Source organism: Mustela lutreola, chromosome 6 (assembly GCF_030435805.1).
Source record: "Mustela lutreola isolate mMusLut2 chromosome 6, mMusLut2.pri, whole genome shotgun sequence".
Taxonomy (NCBI): domain Eukaryota; kingdom Metazoa; phylum Chordata; class Mammalia; order Carnivora; family Mustelidae; genus Mustela; species Mustela lutreola.
This window is the reverse complement of record NC_081295.1, coordinates 41,343,642-41,359,618: the sequence shown is the minus strand read 5'-3', so window position 1 is coordinate 41,359,618 and position 15,977 is coordinate 41,343,642. Positions and strand designations below refer to the sequence as shown.

The following is a 15,977-nucleotide window of genomic DNA, read 5'->3' as shown; positions in this document are numbered from 1 at the left end:
GGATGTCTGCTACATAAGCAATAAAGCATGGTGGCTGAAAGCAAGCCACAGGGAACCAGACTAGCTTCTGTTCCATCCTGGGTCCACTATTTACCAGCTGTATCATCTTGGACACTGCATCTGTAAAGATAAGTAATGACATTAGCAACCTCCTAAGTTGTTATGAGGATTAAATAAGTTAGTACATGGAAAACACTCGGTACATGTTAAGTCCTTGCCACGGGGTAAGTGTTCTACAAACATCCCATATTGGTTTTGCTCACATAAAGCAATAACATTGTATTGTATAAATAAAGGTGGAATTTTTATCAGAAATATACAAGGGTATGATTTACTTAGTATAGATAAGGGGGCCCAGGAATTTACTACCACATTTGTCACCTTCAGGCTGAGATTTAGTTAGGGTGTCAAGGAGAATGACAGTATTTTTCTGAGTTCAAATATGACATTTGCTCTGGGATTGTTAGCACATGGAACAGTTACAACAGTAACAGAAAGTCTTCATGTACCCAGCTTCCATTAGACTTATTTTCAAAAACCACACTTCTCTAGAACAGATTAAATCTTTAAAAAATGCATTTTTCTAATTACATGAATATATCGTGTCCCATTTAACCTAACTGTGACAAATTAAGGGAAAGGATGGTGGAGTATGAAAAGCCGATAGAAGCTTTCAATACACAAAACACCTTAGAATAGCATCAACAGCAGTTTGTTTTTTCCCCTCAGACTTTGTGCTTAATTCTGGAAGAAAACAAGAGCACAGCATCTTGAATTTCTTTGCTGGGGTAATTTACAACCCAGTTACATTGCGCACAGCAGCTGCACACATCCTGTTAGTCGAGTTCGCCATCAGTTACAGTTACAAATGAAACCGGCTGTATGTTCTCTTTCATAGCTGTTACTGTTCAAATCAAACACCTAAGTCAACAAAATGGTATGAATATTTATGACCATAAATCTTTTTTTTTTGGTAAAGATTTATTTATTTATTTGACAGAGAGAAATCAAAAGTAGACAGAGAGGCAGCCAGAGAAAGAGAGAGAGGGAAGCAGGCTCCCTGCTGAGCAGAGAGCCCGATGCGGGACTCGATCCCAGGACCCTAAGATCATGATCTGAGCCAAAGGCAGCGGCTTAATCCACTGAGCCACCCAGGCGCCCTGACCATAAATCTTTTTATTAACTCTTCAGTATGGGCTTTAAAAAAAATACCGTCATTTTAAATTCTTAGTTCTACTCTACTCAAATAGACTATAGTAGCGAATACATATTCAGTCCTTACTGTACTCCAGGTGCTGTTCTAGACACGAGTTTCACTCTTAGGAGAAAAGTACACAGAGTAGTTGCAGCTTTTTTCTTGTTGTTGTTGTTGTTGTTGTTGTTTTTTTAATTAATTAATTTATTTATTTGACAGACAGAGATGACAAGCAGGCAGAGAGAGAGAGAGGAGGAAGCAGGCTCCCCGCTGAGGAAAGAGCCCGCTGTGAGCTCCATGTAGGGCTCCATGTAGGGCTCCATGTAGGGCTCCATGTAGGGCTCCATGTAGGGCTCGATCCCAGGACTCTGGGAGCATGACCCGAGGTGAAGGCATTGGCTTAACCCACTGAGCCACCCAGGCACCCCGAGTAGTTGCACCTTTTAAGAGAATACAGCAGCCTCATGAAGAAGAAAGTGAGGACAGCACAGTACACTTTAAGAACATGGAGTCTATAGAGCAGTGTTCTCCGTATAGCACTTTTATACTGACATCTAGTTTTATGAACTAAAAAGCTTGTATAAGTTTTCATTACTGTTCTAGAAAGGAAAGTGGCGTTTTTCAAGGATCATGTTCCACTTGGTCCTGTGCCTGACGCCAATTAACCAATAAAACCGTCCTCATTCTGCTGCTGTGGGAAATAAGCAGCAGCAGAAAAGTGATAATGACCTTAAAGCACAGTTCAGTTGTAAGCACAGTCAAGGAGACGGAAGAGAGACGAGTCCCTCTACACCGCCACTTTCCAGTGCCCTCCGCTGGGAGCACTCCTCATTCCCCACCCCCTCCTGCGGCCTGGAGCCTTCGCAGAAGGGGTGCAGAAGGGGCGGATCTTGTACCCGGCGAGGCGCTGGAGGCGGGGCCCCGGGGCTCCGGGGCGGTGCTCGCGGGAGCTGCTGGGCTGACTGGTGCGCTCAGGTCGGATACTCCCGGACGCCTGGGCGTGCGGGCCAGCGGTGGGCAGCTAGGAGGGAGCAAGCGAGCGGAGAGTCTAGCGGCGTGCTCTCAGGTCACCGGCGGTGGGCACGATGAGACCCGGAGAGGAGCGGCCGGTGGACGGGGGCGCCCGCGCAGGCGTCTCCGAGCTGGAGCTGCTGAAGCTGCGCGCCGCGGAGCGCATTGACGAGGCGGCCGAGCGCCTGGGGGCCCTGAGCCGCGCGATCTGGAGCGAGCCCGAGCTGGCCTACGAGGAGCACCGGGCCCACGGCGTGCTGACCCGCTTCTTCGAGTGCGAGCCTCCGGTCGCCTCGTGGACCGTGCAGCCGCACTACCACCTGGCCACGGCCTTCCGCGCCGAGTGGGGGTCGCCGGGGGCCGGCGCGACGCCGCGGCCGCTGCAGCTGGGCTTCCTCTGCGAGTACGACGCGCTGCCCGGCATCGGGCACGCCTGCGGCCACAACCTGATCGCCGAGGTCGGGGCGGCGGCCGCACTGGGAGTGAAGGGGGCTCTGGAGAGCCTCCCCGGACCGCCTCCGCCGGTGAAGGTGAGGTGGGTCCCTGGCTCGGGACTTCCAGCGCCTCTGCCCAGGCCGGGCGGGACCCGGGGATCGCAGGCCCCGGCGCTTCCCGTGCGCACCTGTTCCCGCGGTGTCCCGGCCTCGCCTTTGCCAGAAGGCAGAACTCTTGGATAAAAGTCAGTCGTTCTCAGGTTGTCGGCCCAGCGACATTTTTCAGATTTTTGTTTTGTTTTCTCTTATGTAGTTGTAAACGATTGAGTAGACTCCCCTAAGGAGAGAACTTAGAACCGAGCCTGGTTGTCGCTGTGATTTATTTTTGGAAGCAGAGGTAACCGCAATTTGCTGACAAGGTTGTGCAATCTCTGGAAGGAAGTACTTATTGTAGGGAAACCTATAGTCTCTCTTTCTTAGGCTCCAAAACATCCTTTGTTCGTGGCAGTCATAGGAGCTGTTGTGATTCGAATCATTGGTATTTGGATAGGAAGTTTTCAGTCATTAGAACTACCAAACCTCCCCACAAAGAGTGGGGAAGTGAATGAACATTTACTACCCGGGTGAGTTCATCCTTAAATTTTAATATTTCATGATTTTAAGATATTTCTCCTTTAAGTGGGGGAAATGCCGTTTATGTCTATTATAGGGCGAGTTTAATCTTGTGTTACTGTGTTTTTTCAGATGGTATATCCTTCATTCTGTGAGCTAAGATACAGTCGTCTCCATTCGGCTTAAGGGCAAGACCGAGGTTTTCTTTTCATATTCTGTAGCCCATTTTTTTCCAGTGTCAGTAACTTTTCTTTTATCTTAACTGTTTCATTTTTTGTGGCTTATTCTCTTTAGCTGCCTTCTCTTTTCTGCTTCTGGGGGCTTGATTTTGCAGCTGGGTAGGTTTTTGTTTAGTTGGGTGGGGGTGGGGGGGCGTGTCCTTTGGCATTGCATGAAACACTGAAGAGATCTAACTTTAAGGAGGTTTATGCAAGATTCCGGGAAGTCAGCAAAATGTAACTTGATAAGTTAGCAAAATGTAACTTGAGAAGTCATCAGATTTAAGGAGTCAAGGGTTCGGAGTAACAAGTAGGTTAATTTAAGAGTTTAAGTGCTTTATAGACTAACAAACAAGGTTCAGCTTTGGGAAATGTACACTTTTGAAGGGTAATGAATAGTTTTAGCAAGGTTATCTTTCCTCTGTGAAAGTGGAGTTTATGTTGAGTCCCTTAACAAGCCAAGACTTTTTCCAGCCCATTTCGTTGTTTTTCCTATACATGACCTTGAAAGTGTATTAGTTGTTTACAGATAATTTTTCTTTGTTTTTAAAAATTGTTTGATGAAGTTAAGCTTAAATATCAAAGTAAAATGTTTATTCTGTAAAGTTCTCTTTTGTTTAATTAGGTGTTTGGTGACCAGTAAGTCTGCCTGGTTGAACTGGTGGAATCGAATTAGTAAGTTTGTGTAATAGTTGGCTGTTTCTAACTGTGGCATTAAGGTTTATTTAATGCTCTTCATAAAAGTTTAATGAGTTAAGACATTTTAATGAGGTATCTCAGTAAGGAACCAGAGTTCAGGCCTGATATCAGGACATCTAATCCCTGCTCTACCTGGAGACTTGCTCTGTGTTTTGGGGCAAAACACTTCCCTCCTTGCCTCAAAACTATCATCCCTGAAATGATGGCATACATCACTCGCCTACCTCACAGGGTTGTTGTGAGGATACCTAGTAAGTAATCAGAAAGTTCTTTATCAGTTTATGAATAATTATAATAATGAAATAAAAATATAATAATAAAAAGGTATATGAATAATTATATATATTACTAAAAGACTTAATCAAGAAGAAGCCTTAAGAGACAAGTCCTAAAGAATTTGGAGGAGCTCAGTAGATAGTATTTATCTTTTTTTCATCTTTGCCATTAGTTGTATAAAATTGAGTTATAAAATTAGGAAAAATTTCCTTTTGTAGCTTTAGTGCATACTTGGCATGTAATTAGTATAATAATGTAAATTAGAATTTGTGGTTAATTTAACACCATAGATTTATTCCCCCTGCATTATTGAAGTATCAGAGAACAAAACCTCCCTCCACATAGTTTGAGTGTAGGTTGTGAATACATATGCAAGGGAATCAATTTGATATTTTCCTCCGAGGTTTTTTGTTGTTGTTTTTTTGCTCTGACACAGGTATCTCCTTCTAGGTAATTGTCCTGGGAACCCCTGCAGAAGAAGATGGTGGTGGCAAAATTGACTTAATTGAAGCAGGGGCTTTTAAAAATCTTGATGTTGTTTTCATGGCCCACCCATCCCAAGAGAATGCTGCTTACCTACCCGATGTGGCGGAACATGAGTGAGTGATCAAGTTGAAACAACTTGTGGAAAACAGAGTGTTAAGATGTTTGCATGTTCTAGCTGGAGACTAAAACTCCATATTTAGGGACACCTGGGTGGCTCAGTTGGTTAAGCTTCTGCCTTCGGCTCAGGTCATGATTCCACGGTCCTGGGATCAAGTCCCCATGTCAAGCTCCTTGCTTGGCTGGGAGTCTGCTTCTCCCTCTGCCCCTCCCCCTGCTTGTGCTCTCCCTTGTGTGCTTTCTCTGTCTCTCTGACAAATGGATAAATAAAATCTTTAAGAAATTTTTTAAGAAACCCCCTCCATATTTATGCATTTTTTTTAAAAGATTTTATTTATTTACTTGACAGAGAGAAATCACAAGTAGGCAGAGAGGCAGGCAGAGAGAGAGAGAGAGAGAGAGAGAGAGAGGAGGAAGCAGGCTCCCTGCTGAGCAGAGAGCCCGATGCGGGACTCGATCCCAGGACCCTGAGATCATGACCTGAGCCGAAGGCAGCGGCTTAACCACTGAGCCACCCAGGCGCCCCCATATTTATGCATTTAAAAAGTGAATTGAAAAGTGATGATGTGATGCCTTACTTGATTTCCTTTGAATAACAGTTTGTAATTCTCCTCTAATTGAGATTGAATATGGTATTCATAATAGGACTGTTAAAGTAGTACCTGAAAAGCATCGAAATAGCAAACAGAATGTGTTGACACATATCCTTTTTTTTTTCTTAAGATTTTATTTATTTATTTGACAGACAGATCAGAATTAGGCAGAGAGGCAGGCAGAGAGAGAGAGGAGGAAGCAGGCTCCCCGCTGAGCAGAGAGCCCGTTGCGGGGCTCGATCCCCGGACCCCCGGGATCATGACCTGAGCCGAAAGCAGAGGCTTTAACCCACTGAGCCACTGACATATCCTTTTTTTTAAAGCTTGATTTATTTGAGCGAGAGAGAGCACAAGTGGGAAGGGGCACAGGGAGAGGCAGAAAGAATCTGACTTCATACTGAGCGCAAAGCTCGAAGTGGAGCTGGATCCTATGAGTGAGATCATGACCAGAACCTAAACCAGGAGTTGGACGCTTAACAGATGGAGCCACCCAGGCGTCCTAACACATATTCTACTTTAAACTGAGCAATCTGTTTTCTGGAAAATATCTATCCTTTAATATGGGGTTATCCTTGCAACTGACTAGGTATGTAAGAGGCAGCTTTATTAGAGTTGGGAAGAAAGCACACTTCTCCAGTTTATTGATTGTAATTTGAGTTCTTTGCAAAAAGGGTGAATTATGTTTCTGAGAGAGTATACAGAAATTAACCAGCTGTGGATTTTAGTGGAATTTGCCAGTAGATACTTTGCTGATTTGTCTGGTGTGATGTTTTATTTAGTTCTCTCTATGTGGAAGAGCTCCCTTCTTTGGTACTTGGGAGCATGGATCATTGAAGTGGTTTGAATTTTGTACACCAGAACTTAGAATCACAGTAGTTAATGGTCCACTTTGTGGGCCGTCTCAAGGAGCCACTGCTCAGCTGTTTCTGGAAAACCACATATTCTCCCCTGTGGTAGCTAGGGATTAATAACTGAACCATTCAGGCAGAGTTTCTTACTTGTTCTCAGTGATCTTACATCTCAGCATCTTATCAGGCCTTGTTTTCAGGGGATGACCATTTTTTTTTTTTAAAGATTTTATTTATTTATTTGACAGACAGATCAGAATTAGACAGAGAGGCAGGCAGAGAGAGAGAGAGGAGGAAGCAGGCTCCCTGCTGAGCAGAGAGCCCGATGTGGGACTCGATCCCAGAACTCTGGGATCATGACCTGAGCTGAAGGCAGCGGCTTAACCCACTGAGCCACCCAGGCGCCCCAGGGGATGACCATGTTAATGGTTCTGGTATCTTCATTCTTATTCCCAGGAGCTGGTGCTGTGGCAGTAGGAAGAATCTTTCCTCTTTGGTTTTAGGGGTAGTGGATAGGAGGACATGCCTGGAGAACCTTAGAGGTTAGAGATCTCTGCCAATGCCTCTGCCTCTCCCCTGTTTGTTTTCCTTTACCTTCTCCCACCCTTAAGACAGAACTAGCTGAGCGTTGCAGACCTTTGATACAGAGTTACCACAATGCAGTGTAGAAGGAGACAGGAGCCCCCTTTTTTGTAACTGCAGCATCTAATCCAGAATTGCATGTTTGTTTGACTTGAATTTTATACAGATTTAATTTGTACGGGAGGTCGACTGAGCAAAGATATCTTTTTCTCTCTTTTGGGAGGAATGCCATCTTCGTGTCAGTCACTGTATTACTGTATTACTGTAAGCTATAACTAAGTAAGCTATAACTAAGGTGCATAAATTGTTATGTTGTTCCTACAAATGATTTGCAAATGAAAATTCCAGCAGTCTGAATGAATTCTGAATACTTGTTGGGAAATTCTAATAACAGTACCTGGAGTATTCAAATGAAGTACATAAAAAGAATGTAAAGAATTAGCAATTTTGAAAAGAGTAATTCCAAATGATGTTTTATTTCGTAGCATGACTGTAAAGTACTATGGAAAAGCCTCCCATGCCGCTGCGTATCCCTGGGAAGGATTAAATGCCTTGGATGCTGCCGTTCTCGCCTACAACAATCTGTCTGTGTTGAGACAGCAAATGAAACCAACCTGGAGAGTCCATGGTACGGATGTCAAATGTTGCGTGTGATAGATGGTGCTTAATATAGTTGTGCAGTGTAATTAGTGTGTGAGTTTTAAAAATTGGAAACATTTTATGTACTTCATTTGAATACTCCAAACTTCTTAAACATTTTCAGAAATTCATGTGACCAAATCCTAGGATGTTTGTGTATATTGGGTAAGAAGACAGTTAAGAGTATTCATGCATAAATTGAATGGTCATTTTGAGATAGAAATAATTGGTTTTATGTGAGGACATACATGCTTTCTCTGGGTATTTGAAAGTTGAATCTTGATTTTCCAGTTATCCTCACTGTCTTTTAATGGTAGCAGATCATTTCCTCAATTTAAAAAAAGTTAAGGGTACTGGTTTTATTTTGTCAAGTGCTGCTAATCCTGAGTAACATCTTATAAAATTATGTGTTTTACCTTAATGTAACAACAGTAATAAAATACTATTTTGAAGGTACGAGTTTATTTTTTAGTTTATTTTCTTATGATTTGGGATATTGTTATACTTTTATATCTGTTCTTTACCTGATTTTGTTGTAGGCTGAAGTTAGTTTATAGTTGCACTTTTGCTAATTTTCTTAGTTTTTTTTAAGAGAAATACGTAGAAATAATATTTCTGAAAGCGGGTCATATAAATTTAGACTTTGTACGTATATTCTAGTTTTACTTTGAATGGATAAACCTCCCTTCTCGTCGTATTTCCAAATAAATGCATTTGTTTTGACAGTTAATAGTGCTTATTGATTTTTGACCTGCTTTGGTTTCTTGCTGGCATAAAAATTATGTTCCCATAATTTATATGCCATTTAAAATATCCACTGGATTCTGGAAGTACAAGGGTAATTACAGAAGCTTATACCATTTTTTTTTCCCCTTAGGTCAAAAGTTTCTCAAAATATATAACTGTAAAGAAGCCTACTAAAATAAAGTTCTCTTTCAGAAAGCTGGACAGTTATAGAAGTTTTTAATAGCTTTATAATCATGCAACATAATTTCTTAGCATTATATAAATTCCTTAGAATAAAGTACACAGAGACAATTTTTTCCCTATTAGCTAGAAAGTATTACTTTACTGTGTGTATAGAAACTTTTGTACAACATGTCAAAATCTTTGGTAAATCTGTGAAGCTAGTGAATTTAAATTGTTTTTCTTCGTGTACATACTGACTGAAAACTTAATAGGTATATTTTAACCTAAAGAAATGGTCTCCAAGCTCAATTTCAGTAATTTGGTTCTTTTTATAGGCATAATAAAAAATGGTGGTGTAAAACCCAATATCATTCCCTCTTATTCCGAATTAATCTATTACTTCCGTGCACCCTCAATGAAAGAACTTCCAGTTTTGACCAAAAAGGCAGAAGATTGCTTCAGAGCTGCAGCTTTGGCTACTGGGTGTACAGTAAGAACTTTTAAGAGTTAATCTAAATTATAATCAGAGGTATATATGTGGGCTGGGGTTGTTTAGTTAGAATATTACCAAGTTAGATTAGAACCCGGGGCGCCTGAGTGGCTCATTTGGTTACGTGTCAGACTCTTGATTTCAGCTCAGGTCATGATCTCAGATTGAGTTCCCTGGGGCTCTGCACTCAGCTCAGCGTCTGCTTGAGATGCTCTCTGCCCCTCCCCCATCTCACAGGTATACATGCACCTGAGGTCGCTCTCTAAAATGAATAAATAAATCTTTTTTTTTAAAGTTAGATTAGAATCTACCTTGCCCCTTTTTCATTTGGCAATGTTTTGAGTATGTAAAATCAGTTGACTGAGTAGCTGATATGAAGGTCTTTAATTCTTACTCATTTTACTTAGTGCCCACATAGGAAGGACCACGGTCCTCTTATTACACTGTTCCTGGAATAACTCTTCATAGGGCTAAACCGAATCCCTGCTTTTTTGCAAGTTATAGCCTCCCTTTTTGGCAGTTATATTTTAAAATTACTCAAATAGTCCTATAAAGGGAACTTTGGGGCAAAATCAGCAAAAGCTATTTTTGGCGAAATTACAGGTATGTGTAGCAATGATATAAATACTTACGGCTTCCTGGAAAGTTAAAATAGATGCAGAAGTTAGTGAGGAAAGTTTGTTCATTTCCATGAAATCAGGGACATTTATGTACTAATCATACAGGGCATACATTAGAATGAGAAGCTTGAGAATTATGTCATCTTGCCCTGGAAGGGAGTCGGGGTCCAGTCAGAGAGCCAAGATCTGGAATAGGTGCTTCTTACCTACTGATTTTGTAACTTTTGGAAACATTATTGCTGTCTTACTATTTCATCTGTTTAGGCCTCCGTTTTCTCTTGAAAAATGGAGATCATATAATCTATCTTCAGGTTCTTGTGAGAATTAAATTAGGTGTTTTATTAAGAGTTAGGGCCTAACTCTCATCCTTACTAATTTATTTGTTCTGCTCTCCTTAGACTGGAGATGTGTGATTTATTCAGCTAGTGAATGGTGTCTCACAGTAGCAGTGATTCTCAGGCAGCATAAATGTCCAGAGAGGAAAAAAATTAATCATTCATCCCTTATTTATTTATAATTATAATAAAAATATTTATAGAATAAATGCATGAACTGTTATCATTAGCTAGTATCACAAGGGGAATATTCCTTTAGGACGAGGTGTATTGTTACTAGATTTTAATCTGTATTTTAGATAGTCTCGTAATAATTTTTTATATATTGGCTGACTTTTAATATATGACCAGGTTTTCATTTTTTTTTTTTAAAGAGGAACTGTTTTGTTTTTTTTGTTTTTAAAGATTTTTATTTATTTGACAGAGATCACAAATATGCAGAGAAGCAGAGAGAGAGGAAGGGAAGCAGGCTCCCCAGCGAGCAGAGAGCCCGATACCGGCACCGTGGGATCACGACCTGAGCTGAAGGCAAAGACTCTAACCCACTGAGCCACCCAGGCACCCCAAGGTTGTCATTATTTCCAACTTAGATATTGCTAAGTATAGAAGAAATGTTCACCCCACCATTTTATATTGGGTTTTACTAGTGGTAGTGGTATTACCTTTAGTTTGAGGAACTGTTAGCCATTTGGATTTAATCAAAACAAAATCTGTAAATCCTCTTAACTGGCCACCGATAAACTGCTTGTAAATCTTCATACACCGAAATACTGAAATTAATAAGTGAGGCCTGGGGGCGCCTGGCTGGCTCAGTCGGTAGAGCATGCAGCTCTTGATCTTGGGGTTGTGAGTTCAAGTCCCACATTGGGTGTAGAGATTACTTTGAAAAATGAATAAATAATAAGTGAAGACCATAGTCAACCCTTCTTCATTGTGAACCTTGCCCCAGGGTACCTTTAAACCTTTCAGGCAGTAGTGGCAGTGTCAGCTTGTATTTTGGATATGAGTAAAGCTTAATTTTTTCTTGTAGAGGCTACAGCCTAGAGCAGTGTTTCTCAGTGCCTGGTTTTTGGACCACCTGCAACAGAATTACTAGGAGGTGCTGGTTAAAATGGAGATTCTTGGGCTCCCCCCGTACCCTACTGAAGTTACAGAAGTTGAGACTCACTGGCCAGTAGAGCGAGGTGACGTTGTGTGGTTTGGTGCATAGATCACATAAAGGAGATAGGATCCTAGGGAAGTCTCATTGTAGAAAATACATATTTTTTAAAGGTAAAATATTTGAGAGAGTTTATATCTGGAAGGGGAAGTGTGCCCTTAAAACTCTTGCTGGTTTGAAAATTAGATAGTGAATGAGTTTTTTATTTCAAAATTTGTTTTATAATTTTTTATTAGGTAGAAATAAAAGGTGGAGCCCATGATTATTACAATGTTCTTCCCAATAAGAGCCTGTGGAAAGCTTATATTGAAAATGGAAAAAAACTGGGAATAGAATTTATTTCAGAAGATGCAATGCTGAATGGCTCTTCAGGTAATTAAGTTCCTTCATATATACTATATTGTGCTGTTTGAGGAAGGAAAATACCATTTTTGGCTAAACGGTTTTGTTTGCAGCTTTGGAGATAGGAGGTTATTGCTCTTGTTTTTAATATTTAACATTTAAAAAACATTTTAAAAATATACTTAATATATAGTTTTTTAACATTTAATATTTTTCACAAAGTTAATGGTTATGGGAAAGAAACTAATGAACTCTTCAGTGAATATAAAGTGTTAAATGAGCAGATTTGTTTTTAGAAATAGCCAGCATACTTTTTCCTTTGTATTCTAAATACTTCTAGTGTTTAAGTTTGCTGAGTTCTAATTTTTGAGTAAGCTACTTAAAGGAGAACTAGAATTTTGATTCATTGTCAGTCATCAGTACGCAGGCTAGCAGGTTATAAGGGGGCATTCCAGTTTTTGAGGTGTGACTATTACAGTGGTTTACTAATAGTTGTTCAGTAAGTAACTATTAGAATTTAAGTAGTTATAAGTGTATTGGGGGTTATTTTAGATTTTGTTCCTTTTAAAAGCATCATTACTAATATGTTTGCATGTTAGAGATGTTCTCCTAAAATACAGTAATAGATGTCGATGAAGTGGACTTAAAAGGACTTGGCCATAGAAATGGGGGTTGATGTCATTTATTGAGATGAGTTCAAGAGAAAGCAGGTTGGGGTATGATAAGTTGGTACATATTATTAGTATGTTAACTTTGAGGTGCTTATGAGACTTCTAAGGGGAGCTGTTCAGTAGCCTGTTGAATCCAGAACCTCCTGAAGATGTCTAGATTGGAGATAGAGTAGTTGTCAGTATCTGAAAGGTGATTAAAAACATGGGGGTTTTGGGGTCCCACAAGTACACAGAGAAGGAACCCAAAGATAACTCCCTAGGAATGACCAGCACTTAGGAGACAGGCAGAGGAAGCAATTTAGAGGAGACAGAAAGCCAGACAATCAGGAGAGAGTCAAGTCATGGAGGCCAAAGGAGTAGAGAATTTCTAACAGGAAAGGAGTGGCAAATCATGTAAGGTGCTGTAGAACACCATAGTCTGGTGGTCATTGGACTAACAATTAGAAATTCATGGCTTGTCTTACCTTTCCAAGGATCTACTGATTTTGGAAATGTCACTTTTGTGGTTCCTGGGATTCATCCATATTTTTACATTGGAACTGATGCCTTGAATCATACAGAACAATACACTGAAGCTGCAGGTAAGTGTTCTTAGAAGTGACCATGTTAGGCGCCTGGGTGGCTCAGTGGGTTGGGTCTCTGCCTTCGGCTCAGGTCATGATCCAGGGTCCTGGGATTAAGTCCCACATCGGGTTCTCTGCTTAGCAGGGAGCCTGCTTCCTCCTCCTCTCTCTCTGCCTGCCTCTCTGCCTGCTTGTGATTTCTCTCTGTCAAATAAATAAATAAATAAAATCTTTAAAGAAAAAAAAAAAGAAGTGACCGTGTTCGCGAAGGCTCTGTGGTAGTAGTTGCCTGTTTGGTTTAGCCTGTTGTTACTTCATTATCTAATGTGACCTCAGAGAATACTGTATTGGGGTGGGCATTTGGAGAGGCAGTTTTGGTATCAAGCACTAACTTGAAAACCAGTCATTTATAATAAATAATGAGGTTTTCCCATTTATTTTCTCTACTTTTTAGGTTCACAAGAAGCTCAGTCTTACACTTTACGTACCGCCAAGGCTCTGGCAATGACTGCATTGGATATTATTTTTAAACCAGAGTTGCTAGAGAGAATCAAAGAGGACTTCAAGTTGAAACTTCAAGAAGAAGGGTTTTCAAATACAGTAGAATAAAAGGAAGATCTAAGAGCCACTTATGGATCACTGAGAAGTAATGATTTTTTTCTTTAATCTTTTTTAATGATGGAGGAAGGCATCCTTAATTTTTAGTGTTAAGGGATTCAAATTCCTCTTACCTGAAACGTGAAAACATGATGTAGAGAAAACACATGACCTCATACCTAAAATGAAAGTTTTCAGGGGTGCCTGGCTGGCTCAATCAGTAGAGCATGTGACTCCTGATCTCAGGGTCATGAGTTTGAGCCCCACACTAGGCGTAGAGTTTATTTTAAAAAATTAATTTAAATAAATAAAATGAAGATTTTCACACATCTATGTTTGATGCAGTTGTGGTCTTTTAGGAGTTGATATGTGATGGCATTTCTTTCTTTCTTTCTTTCTTTTAAGATTTTAAGTAATCTCTACACTCAACGTGGGGCTCGAACTCAGCCCTCTGAGATCAAGAGTCACATACTCCACCGACTGAGCCAGCCAGGCACCCCTGTGATGGCATTTCTTAAACAACCTGGATGATACATGGTTTATCAATGATAGTATTTTATAAATTCAGTTGTTGTATAAATGTATTTTAAAAGATTCAAGGGATTTCAAACTATATTCAGAACTGACCCATGAAAGATTTTTTTCCTTTGGTCTAGGGTTGTGATATAGTTTTAAAATTCAAGTACTAAATTTAGGGAAGGTTCATTTTGAATATCTGACTATATCTGCTTTAGTTTAGAGAATCTTTTCGTTGATAATGAAAGCAGGTTTTAATCAGAAATGCTGTGGGAAACAACTAATAACTCAGGTACAAAGAATAAGCTTCAGTTTTACCATTTGAAGGAAAATGAAAAATTTTTGTTTAATTAACTCTGAGAAGTGACATTAAAGTGCTATTCCTAATTCCATATTTCTGTAATAGGAAAAAATAATAGATGGATAGGGTTAGACTCTTTCTGTGAAGTGTTTGCTTAGTAGCTCAGTGTGTACTAGAGGGACTTAACGAGAAAGGAGCAAAGTCTGTTTGCTTTGAATATTAATGCAATATAAGGGGACACCTCTACCCAGCAGCCCTATTCTGGCTTCTACTCAGAAGCCAGCCTGTCCAGTTTACTGAGTATAGGGGACAGAATTCTAAGCCTCCTTAAGCCCCGTGGTATCTCAAGTTTTTCTTGGTTCTTAGGGTACATTTCTTGAACATGATAAAAGAATGTGAAAAAAAAGTATCTGGTAAAGCAAATACTTTAAGCTGTGAATATAGTAAAGCTCTAGTACTCTTTATTTTAAAGGGAGTCTTCAAATTTGAGTTTAGTTACGAGCAAGTCACTCGGGACCCCTGAGCCTTGAGCTCCCCATTTGGAAAGTTACATCACTCATCCTTACAGTCCTTTGAACCTGTGATTCCTATTCTGACATTATTTAAAGTTGAAAAAAGGAGGAGAGTTAGTAGTTGAGATTTGGTTTTCTTCTGTATCAAGGGACTACAAGCTAAGGCCTCATTTGGCAAGCACCCGCTTTTATATGGCTAGCATGCTAAAAATAATCTTTACATTTTTAAACAGTCCTAGGGGGAAAAAAATACCAGAGACCAAGACCAGATCATGTGACCAGAAACACTGAAAATATTTACTATCTGGGCTTTTGTGTAAAAAAAAATTTTTTGCCAATCTCTGTCTTACATAACAGTAAAATAAAACCAGTTTCTCTTGGACTTATGTCATATAATCAGATCTTCTCCTAGGATAGAACTTCAAGCCAATTGAAAACTCAGGGAAAGGGGTTTAGATGGCAGTGCCCTGGTTTAATGCACTGGCAGTTTATCCTGCTCTGGAGTTCTGGCATCTTCAGACATTTGTTTCTTGTAGCATTTACTTCATTCTGACCTACAGCTCCCTTGATGCCCTCTGCAAGCCAGTCTTCTGCTCTTCACATCAGCTTTGAGAACCGGGTCTTGGATGCCACCACACCCCTTCTGATTATTTGTAATCTCAAAGAGCCTTGGTCAGTATAGATTTTACAAACAGGACAGGGATCAACAGAGGCTGCCGGCTGAGAACTGGGTATGTCCAAGATGGCCGGTTTCTGTAGACGGAATTCGTTTCCTCATTATCAACCTAATAAATTTCGCAACTATAGGTTTTAAATTCCTTACCTAAGTCCCGCACTCTGAGGAACACGGTTGTATTTTCTAAAGCCTCCATAACATCCTAGAACAGGGATTGTTAGCAGATAACCAGCACACTAATAATATTCTCCTGTTTTTTGGGGAAGTGTCACAAGCTCATTGTTATTCATACAAAGCATTTGTGTTTTGTGATTGATTTACTTTTTAAAGATGAATTAGAGAAAATTTCAGGTTAGTATTCCATCATTACTGACTCACTCGGGCTCTGGAAAATACTCTTGCGTGAGAGAAAGAGGTGAGGGCTAAAACTGGCGGCCAGGGGTCATCTGCACCAGCGCTCTCTGCCATAACCCAGCACGGGTACTGGCGCTGATCTGCCATGAAGATTTGCGTCCCATCTCTGTTTCCGTAATATTTTATTTTCCTTCCCATTTTTGAAAAGCTTGGTCAGAATAC

At 40.4% G+C, this 15,977-nt stretch overlaps 1 protein-coding gene across 1 annotated transcript; it reads left to right on the top strand.

Moving 5' to 3' along the window:
• Positions 1-2,119: 2,119 nt before the first annotated feature.
• PM20D2 (peptidase M20 domain containing 2) lies at positions 2,120-13,725 on the top strand. The gene is made up of 7 exons (XM_059177105.1): positions 2,120-2,736; positions 4,896-5,044; positions 7,557-7,699; positions 8,955-9,109; positions 11,460-11,595; positions 12,710-12,817; positions 13,254-13,725. Exons 1-7 carry the CDS (start codon positions 2,281-2,283, stop codon positions 13,406-13,408), a joined length of 1,302 nt encoding a protein of 433 aa, XP_059033088.1. The 5' UTR covers positions 2,120-2,280; the 3' UTR covers positions 13,409-13,725.
• The last annotated feature ends 2,252 nt before the right edge of the window (positions 13,726-15,977 follow it).

Bases quoted from the DNA above. Each gene is read 5' to 3' on its own strand.
- PM20D2 (XM_059177105.1), top strand. From the start codon at position 2,281: ATGAGACCCGGAGAGGAGCGGCCGGTGGACGGGGGCGCCCGCGCAGGC. The intron at 7,700-8,954 runs GTACGGATGTCA...TTCTTTTTATAG, and splicing joins ACCAACCTGGAGAGTCCATG to GCATAATAAAAAATGGTGGT. The intron at 11,596-12,709 runs GTAATTAAGTTC...TACCTTTCCAAG, and splicing joins AATGCTGAATGGCTCTTCAG to GATCTACTGATTTTGGAAAT.